The sequence below is a fragment of the Arvicanthis niloticus genome, chromosome 5 (assembly GCF_011762505.2).
Source record: "Arvicanthis niloticus isolate mArvNil1 chromosome 5, mArvNil1.pat.X, whole genome shotgun sequence".
Taxonomy (NCBI): domain Eukaryota; kingdom Metazoa; phylum Chordata; class Mammalia; order Rodentia; family Muridae; genus Arvicanthis; species Arvicanthis niloticus.
This window is the reverse complement of record NC_047662.1, coordinates 42,093,197-42,115,811: the sequence shown is the minus strand read 5'-3', so window position 1 is coordinate 42,115,811 and position 22,615 is coordinate 42,093,197. Positions and strand designations below refer to the sequence as shown.

Below are 22,615 nucleotides of genomic sequence, written 5' to 3'. Positions count from 1 at the left end.
GCCATTTTACCAGCCCTCATTCATTCATCCTTTTGTTTTGTTGTTTTGAAGACAGGGTTTTTTTTGTGTAGCCCTGGCTGTCCTACAACTCGATTGTAGACCAGGCTAGTCTTGAACTCACATCTGTCTGCCTCTCCCTCCTGAGTTCAAGCCTGACTTTTTTTTTTTTTTCCCCTTTTCTTCTGAGACAGGATTTCTTTGTATAGCCAAAGCTTTCCTAGAACTTGATCTGTAGACCAGGCTGGCCTCAAACTCAGAGATCTACCTGCCTATGCTTCCCAAGTGCCAGGATAAAAGTTGTGCACCACTACTGCCTGGCAACTCATTCATTCTTTTATCCACTGTGAAACTCTGATGGTAGGGCCTGTGCTGTACTCCTTCTCATGGTGTACCTTAGCAGCTCACTCCAGGACAGGAGGAAGGATAGACAAGTAAATCTACCCCTCTGAGTACAAATCCCCATCCCAGGGACTATTACATACATCTACGCTGGAGCAGAGAAACCACATAAAAACAAGTCAGGACTTAATCAGAAGAAGGACTTCTCTGAGACTCCATGACCTCAGGTCTCTGGATTGTGTGCTATTACTAGTAACCCTGTTCCCCATGTGACTCATGTCCAACTTTTGGTCCTAAGTTGGCCAGGCCGAGCAAGACCGCTGGGTCCATAACAAGACCTTTGTGCTTTTGTTGGGGAAAGCACTCATTTATCCCATTAGGCTCCAAAGTCTCTTTGGCCATTTACACCCCTACCTTTTTACCAAAAAAGAGACCCCAGAAGGAATGATGCAAAGACATTTATTGGATGTTTATGGAACTGGTCCATGTGGGTTAGGGATGGAGACAGAGGCCTCTTCGGGGCTGCGTGGAATGTTGCTAGCAGTCACTGTGGTCATGAACTGGTTCTGGAGGAGACATCTGGGGCCCACGGTCTGCCTCTCATTGCTTTCCAGCCATGTGTTCAAGGATGAATTCTGTCTGGAAGAGCTTACCCCTGGCACCTCCATTGTAATTGCTGTGTTCAAACCTTGGTGGTCAGGTGACATCTCCTTGGAGCCTGAAAAACAGCAATCTGAGGTAGCTTCCTCCTGCATCACACCCCCCCCCAGCATCACACCCATGATTAACTTCTCTCTTGACAACCTGAGCACCTCACTGTATTCATGGTCTTCATACAAGAAATAATTGTTAACAGTATGCCACACCACACAGTAGGAACTGTCCATGTTTCTCTTGAGCAGGGGAGGTGATTGCTAAGAGAGAAAGCTAACCTTCACCACTTCCCTACAAGGGTTAAAAAGCCATTAAAAAATTGTATTTTCTAGATGAAGACAAAGGCTGGCTACACAGCCAACATGCAGAGGAGCCATGCCTGTTTGTAAAACATCTGCTGGTCTCTGTTTTAAGAACAGAGTCTAGGAGCTGGAGAAGCTGGAGAAGCTGGAGAAGCTGGAGACACTGGAGACGCTGGAGATGCTGGAGAGATGGCTCAGCAGCTAAGAGCACTTGCTGCTCTTATAAAGGATCTGGGTTTGATTCCCAGCATCCCTATGGTGGCTCGCAACTGTTTGTAACTCCAGTTCCAGGGGATCCAATGGCTTCTTCTGACCTCTGTGGCACCAGACATGCATGAGGTGAAGGAATAAACATGCAGGCAAAACACTTATACACATAAAATAAAATAAATAAAGCTGAAAGAGAGCAGATTGTAGCTGTGTGTGATACACAGTCCTGTAATCCCAGAACCTAGGGAGCAGAAGCTTGAGGATCCCAAGAAGTGTAAGGCTAGCCTGGGCTACAAAGCAGGATCTTAACCCCAAAAATCAAACTAAATCAACCCAACCAAACAAAAGATGCTTGTATTCCCCTGGACTCTCCCCTTCTTCCTTCATCTTCCATCTTCCTTCATTTGAGCTAGAAAGGAAGCTTGCCTGGCCTTTGATCCCCAACCCATTAGTGACATCCTCATCCTCATCATCATCATCTCTCTCTCTCTCTCTCTCTCTCTCTCTCTCTCTCTCTCTCTCTCTCCTCTCTCTGTCACTGCATCTCATCATCCCATGGTCACTTTTTAATCCTATGTTCACCTGGGCAGTGGTGGTGCACACCTTTAATCCTAGCAACTAGGAGGCAGAGGCAGGCAGATGTCTGAGAAAAAGCAGTCTGGTCTACATCACAAGTTCCCAAACAGCCAGGACTATACAGAGAAACCCTCTCAGAGAGAGAGAGAGAGAGAGAGAGAGAGAGAGAGAGAGAGAGAGAGAGAGAATATCAATCCATATGTTCCCTGACATTTGACACAATTGAGCATCCTTTAAAACATTAAATGTTTAAGCCAGAATGCCATTGGCTCTTTATTTTATTTTATTTTATTTTATTTTATTTTTTGGTTTTTCGAGACAGGGTTTCTCTGTGTAGCCCTGGCTGTCCTGAAACTCACTCTGTAGACCAGGCTGGCCTCGAACTCAGAAATCTGCCTGCCTCTGCCTCCCAAGTGCTGGGATTAAAGGCACCACCACCGAGCGGCTCGCCATTGGCTCTTATACCTTCTCTCCCAAGCCCTTCACAATTGCTTCAGAAGTACCCCCAGATCAACTTCTGTTCCACCCACCCCAAGGCCACTGCCTCCTCCTGGCTTTCTCTTCTTCTCAGACCAACTGCATCAGCCTCTAGCTGGGCTCCTTCAGCTCTGTGCTCTCAGCAGTCACCAGAGTAATCAAAGGTCAGGTGAGTCCATGAGCTGTTCTTCTTTGAAAGCTTCCAGTGTCTGTCTCTGTGGCACTGGGGATAGCTGTCAAGGCTTTCCATGGACTGGTCCATGGCCCATCTGCTCAACTTCCTTACTACTTGTCTCCCCTCAAGAATGCTGCTTTTCCACACCAAAATTCTCTCCAGTTCCCAAATGGGACCATTCCTTTAAGTTTTCGAGCCTTCTTTGGGTTTACAAGTGTATACCTTCACACTCAAATTTTTGGTTTGAAGATGGGAGGCCAGAAAAGGGAATTAGATTCTTGGAATTAAGTTACAGACGCCTGTGAGGTGCCATGTTGGTGATCCAGGGTCCTCTGGAAGAGGAACCAGGACTCCTGACTGCTGAGTCAGTATTCCAGCTCCTAAAAAAATGGTTTTTTAAAAGAAAAATAACAGGACCAGTGAGAGGACTCTGTGAGTAAGGGAGCTTGCTGTTGTGACAAGCAAAACTGAACTTGAATCCCCAGAATTCATAAAAGAAAGAAAGGAAGAAAGAAAGAAAGAAAGAAAGGAAGGAAGGAAAAAGCTGGGTGTGGCTACATATGCATCATCTTTATCTTTGTCCCAAGTTGTTGTTGGAGGTGGAAACAGGAGGATTGCTGGGACTTGTTGCTCAGTCAGCCTAGCTTTACAAAAAAAAAAAAAAAAAAAAAAAAAGGCAACAAGCTCCAGGTTGTGAGAGACCCTGTCTCAAGAAAACAGGCAGAGAGTGATAGGGTAGGATGCCTGGTGTCGTCCTCTGTCCTCCACATGTGTCTGTGCATATGCACTACTCCACACACATATCACACACATACAAAGAAATAATAGATAATAATTAAGATGAGAGCTTCTTAGGGCTGAGGGTATATATAGCTCAGTGGTAGAGCACACATTTAGCACATGTAGGTTGTAGGTTCAGTACCCAGCACAAATAAAAAGGGGGGTGTTAACTGATGATGCCATGTATTTCAGACTAACCAGGAGCCACATAAACATCATCTCTAATTTTTTCTAAGGTTACTTTACAGATTAGATTAGGTCCCAGAGAACAGTTTGTTTAATAGGAAACCATGAGTCTTTGTATTGGATCTGCCATCTTCCAGGCACCTACAGAGATGACAAACATCAGAGAAAGGGGCGGGGCACCTGGCATGTGTTCTCCACACATTTTAGAAAGCCTGGAGCTGTCCTTTGGCCCTGTGGATATGAATCTGCAAGTAAGGTGATATTGTGACATCAAAGGAATGGGCATGGTTCTGAAAAGGAGTTTCCTACAGATATTACCAGGGCTGACCTGAAGAGTCTACAGTGTTACCCAGGATGCTGTGGTTGAGCATGGGAAGCATTATAAGAGCCAACAAAGCATTCTGAATAATGAAGGGAAATGATCAGAAAAACCCAAGAGAAAGGTACCTGGGTTTAACTGAAGAGCCAGCTAATTCCACATCTCTTCGAGTCAGCTAAGCTGCCAGGGGAGGTTCCCTATGAATTCATAGCTTAATAGGTATTAAAAATGATAATTAAAGACCTCTAAATGGTCAAAAAACACAAACAAGGGCTGGAGAGTGGTTCAGCAGTTAAGAGTATTTGCTCCTGTTCTAGAGGACAGAGTTAGGTTCCCAGCATCCACCTTGGGCAACTGACAAGGGCCTATAACTCCAGCTGCAGGGGAATCCCACACCCCCTTCTGGCCACCATACATGCTATATCCACAGGCACAAACCCACACACAGACACACCACTATAGACATAACTAAAAGACAATTTAAGAGAACAGTAAATAAATAAGCAATAAAAAGAAATAAAACCAGAGGAACCATGCCACGAGAACAGAAAACCAATATTAAATCCAGAGCACCTGTCCAACTTTCTCTAAAAACCTCTGTCGTCAGACCTTGCTCCCCAGAGTCCCCAGTCTGAACTTGGGATGAGCCTGGGGTAACCAGCCTAGAGCAGGTTCTTTCCAGCTTGGAGATGAGTCAAAACTAGCTTATCATTGACACCTGTGACTAACACTGTGATTCACAGGTGTCACTACAAGTGTGCTTAGTCAAGAAGCAGTGGGCTCAGGGTGACTGAACCCTCTGAAAGGTGGGGGGTGGGATGGGAGAGGGGTGGTGATGGAAAGCACCATGAAGTGTGGGCGGCTGTTGTGGAGCAATGTCTGTGGCCTGAAAGGCAAAGGCCCGTCCAGACCACATGCTAGCTTGGGAACCGGAGTGCATGACTGCTCTTCCCTGGGTTCAGCATCCCTCCTGTGTGCCAAGAGCACCAGAACTGATTTTCCGGATCCCCGGATTCCCAACATGAAGAATGGGTGATTAACAACCTCCTTCTGGCAAAGGAAAGCTCAGCTTGTTTCATTTTGATTTTTCTGGTCTCATTAAGCAGGCATGGGTTGGGACATCATCTCTGTCCTCACTTCACTTGTGTGCTCTCAGAACAGAGTAGATAACAGCTACCTGCCAGGGAAGTGGAGCTAGTTAAGTGCTTGAAGCCCCCAGCACAGGCAGAACCAGACAGCAGGACCTCAGCCACCCTTCTGGTCTAGTTGGTTTCTCACAAAGAACTCCACTAGGGAAGTTACTGGGGTTGTATGGGAGGTTGTCTCGGAGGGACAGTGTGGCTTTGTACGCGTGAGGTCTTGTATTAGATCACAGGGAGGAATGGAAAGAAGGGAGGGAGGGGAGGGAGGAGGAAAAGATTCTGTCTCTATTGCCTGTCAGGTTTGGGAGATAGGATGGGTTGGGGTTGGTGGACAGAATCCTGGGCGTGGGAAGGAAACTGTGTCCAAAGTGAGTTTCTCATGGTCACTTGCCAAGGTGTTACACCACTTGTACCAAGGTGTAACACCTGTTACACCACTCTTGCTCCACCCTTCAGAGAGATAGGGGCAGACAGACAGACAGACAGACAGACACACACACACACACACACACACACCATAGTGCAGTGTTTCCACTCTAAAGCCTGGGAGATCTTGTTGGCATCCCAAACAGACACAAGCTCACTGTCTGTAAGGACTTGGTCACATACCCTGTTGACTCGTTTTTTTTCTCTTGTAAAATGGGAGCCATGATCTGTCCTGTCTTCCTGAAGAGCAAGACAGCAAAGCAAATGGAAGCGGGAGTCCATAAAGGGGGAAAGATCATGTAGATAGAAAGCAGTGGGCTCGCACACCATCTCAGCTGCTTCTGGCACAACGCCGTGGGCTCCAGAGGGAGGGGAGGGCAACAGTAAAGACTGAGGGACAAGAGCTATAACAGGCAGAGGAGTGGAAGCAATCATCTAGTAAAAGGTCAGCAGACACACTTTCCATCTTCAAAAATTGAGAAACAGAAAGCAAGAGCATATGGACTAAATAACTTGGATGCTGGCTGGGCACTGAGAAGCAGGAAGGTGACATCCATCTACATGATCAAGGATGAACTATGTGACTCTTAGACAGGGAGGCTGGGATGGGGATAGGGAGACCTGGAGCAGCCACAGTCGAGGCTTGATGACATGAAAGAGAACAAGACTTGGAGAGGCAGAGAGATACTTTGGAATCTCAGGACCACAATTTACAAGCTGAGACCCCTTGGGCAGTTCATTCTGCATCTCTGAGACCTGGCTGCTACAGCCGTACATGAGTGATGCTAACCTGACTGGGGCAGCAAGGAAGATTTGGTACGGGAACATCTTCAATGAGTATATGGCACAGAAGGGCTTCGCTTTCTCAGCAACAGGGGTTAAAATAGAGCTGAACAGTCACTCACTAGGTGACTTTGAACCTCAGTTTCCTCATCTGTACAATGGAAGTGTCATAACTGTCCCTGCCCAGTTACCATGAAAAAAAAAAAGGACTACCATGATAGTCCACTCACGGAGGGTTTGTCCCTGTAACCCCTGCATGGTACTTTAGCATGCCAGCTGACAGTTTAGCTCCTTGTACAGATAAACTTTTAGTTGGTTTCCTCTGTGACAGGCTGTCCTGCTACTTCTCAAGGAAGTATCATCAGACACAGAACTGCTGAGTTACAGGGCATACGTGTTTTTAGTGTAAGGAGGAATTGCTAACTTGCTCTACAAAGTAGCTCAACCAATTTATATTCTTGCCAGCAGTATGTGATGTTAGCCATTTTCCCTCCAACTTTCGCGCTATTAATTTGACTCATTTCTGAACTTTTGTCAGTGTCCTTATTTATTTATTTGAAGATTTATTTCTTTTTATAAAAAATGTGTATGTTAGTTTGCTTGTATATATGTAGATGCACCATGTGTGTATGGTACCCTCATAGGGTGTCAGATGCCCTGGAACTAGAGTTAAAGGAAGTTGTGGGGTGCCATGTGGATGCTGAGTATCGAACCTGGGTCCTCTGGAACTGCTTAGCTATCTCTTAAGTGCTAATCCATCTCTCTAGCATCAGTGCCCCTTAAAAAAAAAGGTATATCATTCCTCTCTTTAATAATAATGATAATGATAATAATGATAATAATAATTTCTTTTTTGAATAATAATAATAATTTTATTGCATGTGAGTATATGAGCCATGGTATATGTGGCGATCAGATGACAATTCTTTGGAGTCAGTCCTCTCCTATCTTTATGTGGGTCCCAGAGATTGAACTCACTTGTCAGGCTTGCTCAGCAAGCCCTTCTGGAGCATTTCACCAGTCTGATGGGTCTATCATTCTTAAGTTGCATTATTCTGATATTAAGGCTGATAATCTTTCTGTTTGCATTGTAAATTTTGATGTTGTGGCTATTTGTTTGTTTGAGATAGTATTATGGCCTCAAACCTGATATGTAACCAAGGGCAACAGTAAGTTATTGACCCTCCTATTTCTATCTCTCAAGGGAAGGTATTATAGGCATGCACCACCACACCAGGCTTGTGTTGGGCTTTTATATTATTATTACACTTTTCTGACCTGTTTAAAGATGTGTTTCTATATTCTGGATATTAGTCCCATCTTCTTTTATATGCAATTAGTCCTGCTTATACACAGTAGTTATGTAGTTGTGTATTAACCTTACTAAAAGCACTGAGTTAGCAAATACTAAAATACTGCTGCTAAGCCAGGCTTGGGGGCAACTTGGGGTTGGAGGAAGGAGGATCAGGAGCTCAAGGTCATATGACATATGTTGTTGTTGTTATGGCTGTTGGCTTGTCTACATAGTGAGTTCTAGGCTAGCCTGGGCTATGTGAGACTCTGTCTTCCAGGGAGAATATAAGATGAGGTTTCTGTATGCCTTTGGCCATGATATTTTTTTTCAAACAATCAATACTTAACTTTGGTTTTATGTACTGTTAATTAAAGACACCTGGTTTAATAAATGTTTCTTTTAAAAATGTTTATTTTATGTTTATGGGTGTTTTGCCTGCTTTTATGTCTGTGTACCATGTACATGCCAGGTGTTCTAGGAGACCAGAAGACGGTATCAAATCCCCTGGCACTGAAGTTATAGACAGTTGTGAACTGCTATGTAGGTACTGGGAAATCTACCTCAGGTCCTCTGGAAGAGCAGCCATCTCTCCAGTTCCATGATTTAAAAATATTTTTGGTTTATTAACATTGAATCATATCCAATGCCCTGTAACCCATGGCTAGACATTTAGTACCCTGTGTTCTTCACAAAGTATAGCTTTGTCTTCTTATGCTTGGGGGCATTAGACAGCACTTCAGAACTGTATCTGGAGGCATTTCAACAGGGAGACCATCCCTGAACCTCACAAACATGGAGCAAAATGGTTCTAGACAGACACAAAGGGAGCATGCTTACAGAGTGTAGCTTTGACAATATCTGGGATTATGTGCCCCTCAGATTTTTGTCACTGTACACACTCAATCTGTAATAACCTCATAAGCACTTCAAGTATTGACTTTGAGGTTACAAATACGTTTTAGCAAGTAGGCAAATTAAGAATATACAAGCTCTCTTAGGGACAGGGAGATCTCTAAGGTCTGCCCTGAGCAGGACAGCAGACAGCGTGGACTTCTTCAACCTTTCCCTAAGCCTTGAATAAAGAGTTTCAACAACAACAACAACAAAAAGAATATACAACCTAAGAATAGGGCAGTCTGTGAGAATAGATGCTTCCACATGTGCACACGCACGCATGAAAACACACACACACACCACCACGTGAGCAGGCATGAACACACACACACACACCACCACCACCACCACGTGAGCAGGCATGAACACACACACACACACACACAACACTACGCGAGCAGGCATGAACACATACACGCAAAATCTTTGCAGCCTATCCTTGTTTTTTAACTTCACATATGATGTTTATATCTGATATGATATATTGTATTTGATTTAGGCAAAGCTGTCAACTCGTTCTTCTCCTCAGTTTTGCTCCCTATTCTCGACTCCACAGGTGGCCAGAGGAACCTTTCCACTCTCAAGCATCTTCAGGATCCTGGAAGGGCTGTTGCTTGTTGCCTTTGGAAATTTGGAAATTAATCTCCTACAAACGATAGCACCCAGACCTCTCCATCTCCCGCTGAGACTGAGGTATTACCCACCCACCCTTCTACCTGCCTGGTGCTCACTGCCTTTGCTGCTGTTGCTTGAGTACCCCCCCCCCCCACCTCCCCTACAGCACCTCCAAGAGTGGCTTTGCTACTCATCCAGTCCTGGCCGAACCCTTCCCGAGCCCCATCCTACCTTCCCTCCGGTTTTCCTCATCAACACTGATAGAAGCTGATACATATAGTATCAGGCAGTGTCGCACTTACACACTTGAACAAGTTTAGTGGACAGAAGAGTGTGGCTGTGAGAGGAGAGGCATGGGCTGGGTCTCATTTCCCTGAGCAAGCCTCCAGCCCTCTCTCCACCTTGATTCTCTTGCCTGTGAGGTGCAGACAACACCCACCTGGCTGCTGTCCACTCAACTGTACTGAGAACTCTTTAGCCAACACCAGCTTGGATCTTCAACAGTTCCTTGTCAGAGGTTATAAAATGTCCCCTTGGGACTTGGGTAAAGGCAACACTTGTTTGGTCCCCTCTGAGGTTCTCAGTGGCCCATGCGAATGAAGGGATGAGTACAACAGATTATGAAAAATAAGATACTGTTCTCAACTTCTGATCAAATGTTGATTTTAGAGAAGCAGAAAGTATGTCTTATTAGCTCTGTTTTGGGATAATATGAAAATCAGTTTACACTCCCTGAGGCTAGGATGAAAACACAGTCTTAGAAAATCCATCCATGCATAATCTCTGTGTGAGAGCACTGGTGACTTTAGAGCCTCTGATGAGGGTTGAGCACGTGAAGGACACATGAAGGGCACATAAAGGTACATGAAGGGTCAGAAATGTTCAGCTCAGACTTCCTGAGAAGTGTGAGAATAAATACTCAGAATGTTCCAGAATACACAGAAGGTGAATGTCCTAGATCTCATTTCCTCTCCTCCGGTCTTTTCTTTCTTTGCTTTTTTTTTTCTCTTTTGTTTTTCTCCTTTGAGACAGCATTTTACTATGTAGACCAGGATGGCTCAATCTCAAAGAGGTCCGCCTACTTCTGCCCCCACACCCCCAAGAGCTGGGATTAAAAGTGTGCTCTCCCAGGTGAATCTCTGTGAGTTTCAGGACAGCTGAGCTACACAGAGAAAGCCTGTTTGGAAAACAAACAAACAAACAAGGTACTCTCTCACACCTGACCATCCAGAGTTCTAATTCTCATTCTCTCTCTCTCTCTCTCTCTCTCTCTCTCTCTCTCTCTCTCTCTCTCTCTCTCTCACACACACACACACACACACACACACAAAGAGAAGTTTGAGCTTGCCCATTACAAGGGCATCATGCTGCTTTTTTCTTACCTGTTGTCTGTAAGCTTAAGCCTGGGTCCAGCTTTGTGTGTGGCTTTGAGCTGATGAACAGGTAACAGAGCACACAGGCAGTGATGAGGAAGGCCAGAAGGACCACTGCTGCCGTGGACAGGCCCACGAGTGCTCCAATGCTGGAGACAGAAGAGCACAATGGGCTGAGTGCTGAGCCTGGGGAGGCGGTGAGCTGCCCAAGTTTGAGTGGCAGGACTCAGCTTCAACTTTCCCACTAGTGTAGCTCACTAAGAAATATCAGTGGGGGTCATATTCTGATCTCTATGTGTGTGTGTCCCATACCAACAATTACATGCACACACACATACACATATATAAATACATTCTCACAAGATAATGTAAAGTGAAAATAGCAATATAATACTAGACACAAATCTCAGCCCAAACTTAACTAAATATATATAAACATAAGGTCAGAGGCAAATATAGCAAACTATTATCAAGCTGCCTCTAAGGGGTAATGCAGGCTGTAGATGTCCTGGCTGCATCCCCTTGGGTCCTATCATTGTGGAATATTCAGTGCAAGGGTTTTAGTTGCCAGCATCTCTTTGCCTGAGGACTTTTTTAGACCCAGAACAAAACTCAGTCTGTTCATTAAACAGGCCAGAAGTATAGGATAATTAATGCCTCCCTTCCTCGACGAGCCCATAACCATATATATATATATATATATATATATATATATATATATATATATATATGTATCCAGCTCTGGGAGAATAACTCTGAGGTATACATTGTATGCTGGCCGGCAGGCGTGGATCTCTGTGATTTCAAGGCCAACCTGGTCTACATAGTGAGTTCTACAATAGCCAGGGTTGCATAGAGAGACCCTGTCTAAGAACCAAACAAACATAGAAAGGCTGTTTGCCATCAGCTCTTCATCTTAGAGCAAAAACTAACACACTCCAGATCCCCCTTTTAATCTTTGTTTCTTCTGTCCTTCCCCACATTTTTCATATTGGGTATGCGGTGCTTTTAGTTCTTGTCAATACTTTGGGCCAGGGAGATCGCTCACTTGGTGAAGTGCTTGCTCACCATGCAAGCATGAGGACTCCTGTTCAACACCCAGGAGAAGTGTTCATGTAATGGTGCACACTTGTAACCGGAGCACTGCAGAGATGGAGACAGGAGGATCCCTGGGGCCCACTAGCCAGCCAGCCTAGCCGACCTGGTGACCTCAAGGCTAATGAGAGAGAGAGAGAGAGAGACCTTGCCTCAAAGGAGGTGGTTGGTGTTCTGGAGAATCACATGTGAAGTTGACTACTGGCCTCTGCACATGCATATACCCCTGTGTACACATGTGTACACACACACATATTTAAAAAAAACAATAGTTTTCTCATTTGAGATCACTTATTGTTCATGGGCCTACAGCTCATAGACCCATGTACAGATGAGGAGGCCACTCTTTGTGAGAGACATTTATGTACACCAGGATGGGAAAAGTGGCCTCCAAAGAAGAACTTTTGTGGAATGAGTGAGAAGACTGGAGGATGTATCCCACACTGGAGGTGAGTTAGGGAGCAAATGCTATCTCAGAAATGCAACATCCCTGGACCATGTCTGTCTGAGGCCTGAGGATACAGCATGGGAAGGACAGAGAGCACTCTGAGAGGAAAAGCCTTATTTCAGCACCAGATGGACTTAAAATGATCAGAGCTGTCTGCTGGGGAGGCTAGGTTCCTCCTGAGGAGAGGTTAGCAAGGGACAGACAGCTGCCTTTCCATGACGTCAAGAGTCCTGCTCTGCACAGAAACCAAACTAGAGGCCTCTGCACTTTAGGAGATTTTGCTGTGCTGGCTCTGAGACACAAAGACCCACTGTGACCCTGAGAAAACACTCAAGCGGCACCAGGGCTTCCAGAGCAGGCATGTTTCAAAGTTTGAAACCTGATTCTGCCACACAGAAGGGGAAATATCCAGTTGTTTTTCTGATCTTCGTTTGTGAGGGTTCCCTTCTCACCGGTGGCTGAATGAGTGCAGGAAGAGGGTGTTTGCAGTACCTGATTACCAGCCCTGCCCTTCAGTCTCACCAGGCGGCCCACTGTGTGCTCAAGGTTCCTGGTACCTAACCACCAACTCTGCCCTGCACTGAGGCTATTGTCTTCTGGCTCATATCCTGGCAGTAAGAAGGTGGAAGAAGGTTTTGGCGACTAGGCCAGATGGTACAGTTAGACCAGCTGCTTCTCCATGGGATGTCTTCTTGTTCTGAGATGGTTGGCTTTTAAAGATGGCTTTCCCCCTCAGACACTCTCTCCTTAAGGATACTGTGCTTACCCAGAGACTTATTATGCTTGCAAGAATGAGATTTCATGAAATAAGACCAAATGAAATTCGGAGAAAACAAGGTCTCCATCCTGAAGTGATGGGGGCTTTGTCAGATGCATGTGTTTAATTGTTTCAGAGTTCAGAGCCCACTAATCAGCTAGGTGCTCTGGAGACCCTCAGCTCTATGCTCTGCGATTATAAACCATCTTGTGTTAGAACCCAGGAAGTGGCCTGAGCAATTAAAAAGCACTGGCTGCTCCACCAGAGGACCAGCTTTCTGTCCCCAGCACTCACATGACAGCTCACAGCCTTCTGTAACTCCAGTATCAAGGGATCAGTCACCCTCCTCTGACCTCTGCAGGAACTGTGTGCATTCAGTGCACAGGCATACGTGCATTGTGCACAACACCCACAGCCAACCACACCCACACCCAACCACTCCCAAACCCAACCACACCCACACCCAACCACAAAAAGAACCCAGGAAGTCACTTCACACACTGTAACCTTTCAGCTGCTTTTTGGGGTCATGCTGATATAAAATCTGACCTTAAAGCTCTCCCCTATTCAACCCTCCATTAAAACCCGTTTAAGCCACTAAAGTATTCCACAGGGAGGTTTCCTAGGCAACGGGAAGAGTCACAAGAAATGAGTAGATAAGGGAGTGATGGAAGAGGAAGGGACCACCAGCTGGGGGTGGGAGGTACTGGGGACTACTCATCTTTGCATCATAGGGGCCAGCACAGTGTCAGAAACAGAGTCATGTCCTAGGGGGAGCTGAGTACATCATCTGTAAGTAGCCAGGAAGGATTCAGACAGATGTGGGACAGGACAAGGCTGGGTTTGGGATCAGACAAGCCTAAGTTTCCATCCCAGCTATGCCACTTCTCTCTGGGATATTCTCAATAATAACATAACCCCTCTTAAGTCATTCCATCTATAAAATGGAGAGATGTCTTAGGCTGTGTATGGTGGAAGCGCTCGCCCTACGTCTCTCAGTCTGGTCTGTGACAGTGCTAGAGGGCCAAGCCCACTTCCAAGCTCTGAGCTTTGTGTCTCACACTTACCGATGGAAAGGGGATCCTGTCCACTAAGCACCTACTCAATGCATCAAGCACCTTTATGTGGGCCACGCAGCACATCACTCCCTCCTTACGCTCTCTTCTGTGAGTCAGTGTTAATGCTGCTCTTCACGTCTTTAATTTATTCTTTGAGACAGAATCTCACCATGAACTCAAGGCTGGCCTGGAACGCACTGTGTATCCCTGACTCCCTTGACATCACCCATAGTCTTTCTGCCTCAAGCCTGACTCTTGAGGGATTACAAGTGTGAACCATCATGGCAGTTACAGCCATTTTAAAGTTAAGAAAAAAAGAGTCCATGAGATGTAACAACTTTTCTAATTCACAAGCTGGTAAGATAGAGCCAAGGTTTGCACCATGTTCTGAACAGACAGTATCATCTTCCTTCAGCTCTTACCTCTGTTCAACAGACACTGTACTATTCGCTTAGGTACAATGTCTGTCATTAAATCAGTGGTTCTCAGCCTGTGTATCATAACCCCTTTGTAAGTCAAATGACCCTTTCATAGGGGGTTACCTAAAACCACCAGAAAACACGGATATTTACATTATGATCCACAACAGTGAAGAAATTACATTTATGAAGAAGCAATGAAGTAATTTTATGGCTGGGGGTCATGACAGCATGAGGAACTGTCTTAAAGGGTCGCAGCATTAGGAAGGTTGGGAACCTCTACTCTAAACAGACTAGGAACGTTGTGGGTACACTTAGTGTACTTGTCTATGGTATACCCAAGGTCCTGGGCTTGATTCCCACAACAAGAATGGAAGGTCCTCTTACAAGGAATAATTGATTTTTGCGTCCTTAGTGCCTTGCATGAAAACCCTGTAGCAAAGATTATAGTGACTGGATGAGTACATGAGAACAGAAAAAAATATTAGTATGATGATTCCTTGGGTTTTTAGACACCAGCCAAATGTGCAGGATATGATATCCTTGTCATTTGAAAATGTTTTAGAATTACAGACTGGACATCTTAGAAAAAGCAATCTTTGTAGTTGTAATTGGTGTATATCTAGTTGTTTTTGTCTCTAGTTTGGTCCTTGCCTCTGCCTTAATCAGAAATCGAGACAATGATCAGTTGTTTCCCTATCTGTAGATAAAGAGCCAGGAAGACTCAGAGTCAAGGCAGCAGCTTATGTTTCTTTCCCACCCGGAAAGCACATAGTCTGCTCACACACTGTTAGGGACAGAAAACTCCCCATGGACCACCCCATTTTTTGCTGACACCTCTTTCCCAGAGCAGGTGGAAGATCAGGCTCTACTTTCTGGGTCCCTTTGGGGACTCAGAGGGAAGACCTACTGCCCTCCAGCTCCATACTTGGGTTTCAGGATTATCAGAGTTGGCACAATTCCCTGTTCCTGAATGGTCAGGGAAAATGAAATATTTGCACCTAGACCCCACTATTAAAATGGCTGGAGCTGGTCTCTGCTGTGGCATTATGCCACTGTGTCACACTGAACTTGCAGGAAGCCCTACCCTCCAGGGTTTTGCTTTAGTACAAGCATAGGGTACACCCCCAGGACTCAAGTATAAGTGTTCAGTAAAGAGAGTGAGAGGGATGGGAAGGGCTGAAGCTGGGCTGAGACGGGGTTGGGTTGGAGCATCAGGTAAAGATGAAGGTTTGAAGTTGTGTTTTGGATGTAGTTCTAGAGCCCATTAAAGTCAAGACGTGGGTAAACAGCTGAGGCGGTTAACAGGCAGGCTTGAGGAGGAGGCTGAGGCAGGTTAGGATTGCAGGAGTAATAGGGAGTCCATAAAGCTGGGGGTGGAACTGTGCCAGTATCCAGAACAGCATCCAGATCTGAGGGCCTATGTGAGGACTAAGGGTGGAGTTTGAGATTCCTCTGTAGGTCTGAAGATAGGATTTGCTATTAGGGTGAGGGTTGGCTTGTGATTTGGGATTGTGTTGAGGATGATGGCAGAATGAAGTTCAGAAGAGGGACAGAATGAGAGCTTTGGGGTACTGCTGGTCAGGTTCAAGCGTGGTTCTAAATAATGGTTGGGGTCAGGATGAAGAAGGAGTTGAGATGGAGCTTTAAGGGTTTGGTGTGGTACAAAGTAAGAGTAGGGTCCATGTCGGCAATGAGGATAAGGATGATCTGAGGGATGGGCACTAAGATGAAGGTAGAGGCTTACAAGAGGCTGGCCTGCGGGTGGGATAGGGGGCTAAGATGGGAGAAGGAGTTCAAGGTGAGGTTAGGGCCAGGACCTGTACCTGAGCCACCACATGTAGTTGTGCTCGTAGGGGAAGAAGCTGTGCGGGTCGTCGCAGCAGTACTTGTGGTCGCGGAAGCCACAGCAGAAGACAGCAGCCGCTTCGCCCCCTGGCAGCGGGCAGCTGAAGCCGCGCACCACCTCCTGCTCCGCGCTCACGTAGCTCGAGCAGGCGCCGCTCATCGCGCCTCTTTGGTCCCCCAGACGGACGGCGGGAGAGCGAGGGACTGTGGCCGGAGACCCAGCGGAGCCCGAGAAAGAGTCCGAAGGCCAGGCAGGCAGGGAAGTGCGCAGGTAGAGGCGCTGCAGAGAAAGGCACGGCGAAAGGCGCGGAGGCGCACGGTGAGGACGGGGGCGCCCGGGGACCGGGTGGCCAGGTGCGCGGGCGCGGAGGCAGGGGTGCGCGCGGGGACTCAGTCCGGGGTGGGGGCTGCCTCCTCACCTCCGCCGCCGAGACACCACGCGACAACCAGAGAGGCAAGGTGGATATTTGAGGCTCTCGCCTGCGCCAGGTACCACTGTGCGGGCCCCCAGGACCCTTCTCTGGGTGGTTGTGTGCTACACAAGAGACAGGCAGAATGGAGTCCTCTGGGGTTGATAAACAAATACTCCGTTTAACTGGCAAAGCAACCTGAAGACCAGGTTTTTCGTTGTATAGACGGCAGCTAAGGACCAGAGACAAGCTATTTCCCCAGGCTCCTGAGCTCATAGGATTTCAACCCTGTTGTTTGGCTGGCTCTCAGCAAACCTCTTTATCAGCCGGCCTCGTGTGTTCCACACTGGCCTGGATGTCTTGGTGACCTGCTTCCAACTCCCCAATGCTGGGATTCTGGGTGTGTGCCCACACCCTGCTCTCCAGTAATATTTTCAAAATCTTCATTGCTAGCTGCTTTACCTTTCTTTTCTTTCCTCTCCTGCTCCCTCTTTGACACAAAATGTTCACACAAACCCTCTTAGCACTCCCTGCTCCTGGGCCAAGGACAATAAGGCAATTGTCTCAGGAATAAGCCTTTACCCCCACCTCAGTTAGGGGCTGCCAACCGTCACAATGTGTTCCTAGCTACAAGGGCAATGTTCTCATTCCTGTCTGAAGGTGCTTCCACCAGCCTCAGTTTCTCTAGTGTACCCTGAGAGGGTGAACAAAGATCTCAAAGGATCTCCCAGTTCCTCAGAGCCTTAGCTCTCTGTTTTCACAGAAGAAGACGGTAGGATATAGTGTGACGATTCCCTTTGCTGTGGCCCATGTTGGTGGGATCGTGGATCTGACGGGGTCTGGGTGTAAGCAGACCTGATCCCTTCACTGCTTCGTTTCCCTTCATTCTGTAAGGCAGTTCCACAGATGCCTTTGTACACCACACCTCTGACCTGAAGGTCAGATCTGGGCTGGCCCTTGAGAAACAGTTTGGTGGAGGAATCACAGAGGAATCATCAGGGAGGGGTCAACACCGGACTTGGTAGTACCAGGGAACATAGGGATCGTAGGCACAAGGGGCTGTGTAAGGGAACAGGGAAGGTACTGAGAGGGTAGTGCCTCTAAGGGTCAGTGTGAAGTAAACAAAAACAATAAACAAAAAGCAGCCAGTTCTGATGGCATAGTCCCAGGTATTCATCAGGCTGAGGCAGGAGGATTGTTTGAGCCCAAGAGTTTAAAGCAAGCCTGGCAATACAGATCTCATGCCAAAAATGAACAAAAACTTACCTTTGGCATGGAGTATATCTTAATGGTAGATCATTTGCCTAGTATGCACGAGGGCCCAGGTTTTACCAGTACCTCAAAACCAAGAGAAACTGTTATTATTTCCAGAAAACTCTTCTCTTGAGCTGTTCTCACTGAAGACTAGAGCTGCCCTAGTGAAGGTACATTTTGACCTCTGTTTACCAGGAGAAGGGATGAAGGGGAGGAAGCCTTTGGGAAAGAAGACAGCTTCTCAGAGACATGGTCGGCCGGCAAAACTGGGAAGACAATTCCCCAAATCCTTTCCCAGTCAAGAATTAATTTCTTGGGGCTGGTGAGATGGCTCAGTGGTTAAGAGCATTGACTGCTCTTCCAGAGGTCATGAGTTCAAATCCCAGCAACCACATGGTGGCTCACAACCATCCATAATGAGATCTGATGCCCTCATATGGGTGTCTGAAGACAGCTACAGCGTACTTACATAAAATAAATAAATAAATTCTTTAAAAAAAAAAAAAAGAATTAATTTCTTTCTCCTAGAAACCCAGAGGGAGGATCATGCCCTGGAGAGAGACCGCACAATGTCACACAGCCATCAGTGGCCCAAGTAGGAGTGTGACCATGCCTGCCCACCCAAGAGTTAGTTCCTTTACACTCTTGATGAAGCTGATGGGCTGATATTAATAAGATGTTTTTAACTGCAAAGAAGGAGTTATTTAGGATCATAGAGGCTGCCAGTTGTGCTGAATCGCAGTTAAATCCTACAGTTTAGAATGTCAAAAGATGGACAGATTGTCCACTGAGTGCTGTACTTTCGAGGTCATTTCTTGTTTTTTTTTTGTTGTTGTTGTTGTTGTTTGTTTGTTTGTTTGTTTTTTGAGGGTTTCTCTGTGTAGCCCTGGCTGTCTTGGAACTCACTCTGTAGAACAGGCTGGCTTCCAACTCAGAGATTCTCCTGCCTCTGCCTCCCAAGTGCTGGGATTAAAGGCCTGTGCCACCACTGCCCAGCTTCGAGGTCATTTCTCTAATGACAACGTTGTAGATGCTACTAAGATGCTTTTGTTTGTTTTGTTTTGTCCCTTGTTTGGATTCTAGGAGGAAGTGCTGAAGTGCAGTTAGAAGCCAGTATTAACAAGGATGGAGTTTTTCCCATATATGTCCTCAGACCATTTTCACTACATCGAAGATTCCGTGTGATCCTATGTTAAAATCACCTATGATCTCTGGTCCAGCTCTGTCCTTCATATGTTCCTTTGTTGCACCCATTATGTTCCTCATGATATTTTCCTGAAGATATTATTGTTCATTTATTGTGTGCCAAGCAGTCTCTCATTCTGTGTGTCATGTCTGCTTAAAAATGTGTGTTTGTGTGTGTATCTGTGTCTCTGTATGTGTGTCTCTGTGTGTATGTGTGTGCATATGTGCGTGTCTCTGTGTGTGTGTCTCTGTCTGTGTATGTGTATGTATGTGAGTGTGCATGTGTGTATGTGTGTCTGCATGTGTATGTATGTATATGTATGTATATGTGTGCATGTATGTATGTGCTTGTGTGCGTGTATGTGTGTGCATGTGTGTGTACTCATGCTCGTGTGCCATGGTTTGTTCTATCCTGCCAGCATTTAGTTTCCCATGTCATCCTTCTACCATGTGAGGATGAAACACACATTGCTGGGTTTGGTGGCAAGGTGTCAGTACTCTCTGAACCATCTTGTCAACCTGAAAATGGATTTAAAGTGCTTATACTCCCATTTTGCAGCAAAGCAACTGAGATCCCTGAAGGTTAAGTGAGTTTTCCAAAGTCATGTAGCCGGTGGTCATCAGAGTTCCTTCCTGTTTCCTTTTCCAAGCTGCAGTCTGTGGGCCAAAGTCTCTCATCACCAGAAGGGAAAAAGAGTATAGGAAGGTCCAGAGAGAAGGGTGGGTGTGGCCTCACAGCTGCAGAGAACCAGCTGTGAACCAGCAGCTGTGCTCTTCCTTTTCCTTGTCTCTTCACTTCTCACAACAATCTGTACAGTGGTTTTCTCTCCATCCAAAAAGAAAACATAGCTATGTAGTGTATGTGTCCGTAGTACCAGCACTTGGGAGGCAGAGGCAGGAGGATTACAACAGATTCCAAGCCAGCTAGGGTTACATTGCAAGACCTTATCTTTACAAAAACACTAAAAGGAGCCAGAGAGAGAGAGAGAGAGAGAGAGAGAGAGAGAGAGAGAATGTGTAGGCGTGCACACCTTTAATCCCAACACTCAAGAAGCAGAGGTAGGCAGATCAGACCAGCATGATCTATAGAGAGCAGACAACCAGGGATCCACAGAGAAATCCAGTTGGAAAAACAGAAACAAAAACAACCCTTCTGTTGCTTCATGCAAAAACTTTAGCGTTGTTTCTGACTCTTTTCTTTCAGCCTTCATATCCAACCTATAAAAATGCTTTCCCAAGCCGGGCAGTGGTGGCGCATGCCTTTAATCCCAGCACTTGGGAGGCAGAGGCAGGAGAATCTCTGAGTTCGAGGCCAGCCTGGTCTACAGAGTGAGTTCCAGGACAGCCAAGGCTACACAGAGAAACCCTGACTCGAAAAACCAAAAAAAAAAATCCCAAAAAACAAAAAATAAAAAAACCAACCCCTCCAAAAGAACAAAGAAACAAAATTAACAAATGCATACATATTTGTTATACATATTTGTAAGCAATACATTTGAAAATGTCAATAATCAAAAGAAAAAATTCACCTATAGTCTCATCACACACTCCCATACACACATACCTCCCCCCACACCCCCTACTCCCATACACACACTCCCACACACATATATAGATGACCCCACACACATACACTCCCACCCCCACACATAAACACACATACTTTGACAGACAAACATACGCACCCCCACACAGACCCCCGTCACACACACATCCATACACTCATACACAGACACACTTTGGAACACCCCCCCATCCCAACACCAATTATGCACCAACTTTATGGATAGAAAAACCAAATTCTAGATAGGACTAGTAAGTTGCTGAAGGATGTACAAGTAATAAGTTCCAGTCTCTACTGGGTGACAGTGGCTGAGTCACTTTCCTTCTCTGCTTTGGAGCAATAGCTGAGTCCGAATAAAACATGTCTGGCTCGAGGCAAGCATCTACACGGAGTCTTTCTGTGAAATACTCAAAATTACTCTGTTGACCTTGGCTACCTGGTTGAGGGGTCAATTCCTCCAAGAATGGCAGGACAAAAAACCATCCCTCACCCTTGCTTCTCCTCCATTGGTAGGGATGGCCTCAGTCACAATCGGGAGCAAACTGCTTCTTCCACTGCAACTACCAGGTCTTCTGGTGTGTGTGTGTGTGTGTGTGTGTGTGTGTGTGTGTGTGTGTGTGTGTGTGTGTGTGTGATTGTGTGTAGTGCAGGATCCCAAGGTTACCAGATTGGTACCCAGGGTCCATGGTGAGAGAGACAGAGACAGAGGCAGAAAGAAGTGTGGGAGGGACAGGGAGAGAAAAGAGGGAGCAGAGAGGGGGAGAGGAGAGAGAGAGAAGGAAAGAAAAGGCAGAGTGAGGGAGAGGAGAGAGGGGGAGAGACAGAAAAAGAGAGATGGAGGAAAAGGGAGAGGAGAGGAGCGAGAGGGAGAGGAGAGAGAGAGAGAGAGAGAGAGAGAGAGAGAGAGAGAGAGAGAGAGGAGGGAGGGAGGAGGGGAGAAGAAGGAGAGAGTCTGTACAGCTTTTGGCAGGCAGCCACCGACCCTGTCCGCTCCACGTGGGGGCAACCAGCATGCTGTTCCTATCGCTGGAGAAACAAAGGAAGGGTGGGGCAGGGAGCCTGTCCTCAGAGAGGCAGCTTTCCCTTCACTTCCAGAATGACTCTGTCTTCTGAGACAAGTGGCCTGGTGGACATAGTGGGACCTCGGTCCGCATCTAGGACTAGTCATCTGTTCCTCAGTTTCCTCGGTTTTTATCTGGTTTGCTGGTCTCTTTACTCTGCAATCTTTGAGACTCACAAAATGACAAAAGACTAAAACAAAGATGGACCCTCTAGTTAGTTTAAGGGGAAAAAATTTTTTTTTAATCAGTGGGGCTTGAAGCTCCCCTTCCTCCATCTCACCCCACAGATAGCCAGAGGCAAAGGCTCTGGTGATGGCTTGCTGATTGATGCTGATGCCTGTTTTGGATCTTTGAGTAATGTGTGGAGCTGCTTTTGCCTTGCCTGTGGTTTAAAATGTAAACATAACAATCACAGGACTCTTCCAGAGCTAGTTTTCCACCTAGCCTTGTGTCTGTGGACTTGTGTCTGGGGCTCCGGCTCTGCCGACTTGATTCATTTTTGCTGTGCTATAAATCTTCAGTTTCCTGCTCACATCATGGTGTTAGTTCTTGGACATTTAGGCGCCTTCTAATTTCCTCCTCCTCCTCCTCCTCCTCCTCCTCCTCCTCCTCCTCCTCCTCCTCCTCCTCCTTCTTCTTCTTCTTCTTCCTCTCCCCCCCCCCCCCTCTGTCTCTCTCACCCAGGGACAGAAGCAGGCAGATCTCTATATGTTCCAGGACAACCAGAGCTGTATAGTGAGACCCTATCTCAAAACAACAACAAACAAACAAACTCTCCCCAAAAAAACCCACTTTTTAAAATTTGCCAAACTATTTTCCTGGATGGCTGTACAGTTTTGTCTTCATCAGTAGTTCTGTTTCCTCACAAGTACTTGACATTTGAAATATTTTTTATTTTAGCTAATTAATATTATTTTTAAAAGATTTACTTTCTTTTTCTTATGTGTGAGTGTCTGTGCATATGTGTGTGC

The 22,615-nt window shown here is 46.2% G+C and overlaps 1 protein-coding gene and 1 long non-coding RNA gene across 2 annotated transcripts in view; one reads left to right on the top strand and one right to left on the bottom strand.

The window, feature by feature from the left end:
• LOC143442385 (uncharacterized) overlaps positions 1-22,615 on the top strand; it is a 42,720-nt gene that overhangs the window by 10,454 nt on the left and 9,651 nt on the right. Inside the window, exon 3 of the long non-coding RNA XR_013110525.1 lies at positions 9,114-9,250. This is a non-coding gene — a long non-coding RNA (uncharacterized LOC143442385). The remainder of the gene's footprint in view (positions 1-9,113; positions 9,251-22,615) is intronic.
• On the bottom strand, positions 799-17,220 carry Shisal2a (shisa like 2A). Its single transcript, XM_034501729.2, has 3 exons — positions 16,149-17,220; positions 10,555-10,694; positions 799-1,057 (listed from the first exon to the last, which is right to left on the bottom strand). The coding sequence occupies exons 1-3, from the start codon at positions 16,328-16,330 to the stop codon at positions 810-812; spliced, it is 570 nt and encodes a 189-aa protein (XP_034357620.1). The 5' UTR covers positions 16,331-17,220; the 3' UTR covers positions 799-809.

Coding starts and splice junctions, on each gene's coding strand:
- Shisal2a (XM_034501729.2), bottom strand. CDS start 16,330: ATGAGCGGCGCCTGCTCGAGCTACGTGAGCGCGGAGCAGGAGGTGGTG. Junction 10,695..16,148: donor AACTACATGTGGTGGCTCAG/GTACAGGTCCTG, acceptor TTCTGTCTCCAG/CATTGGAGCACTCGTGGGCC. Junction 1,058..10,554: donor CTTAAGCTTACAGACAACAG/GTAAGAAAAAAG, acceptor GCTGTTTTTCAG/GCTCCAAGGAGATGTCACCT.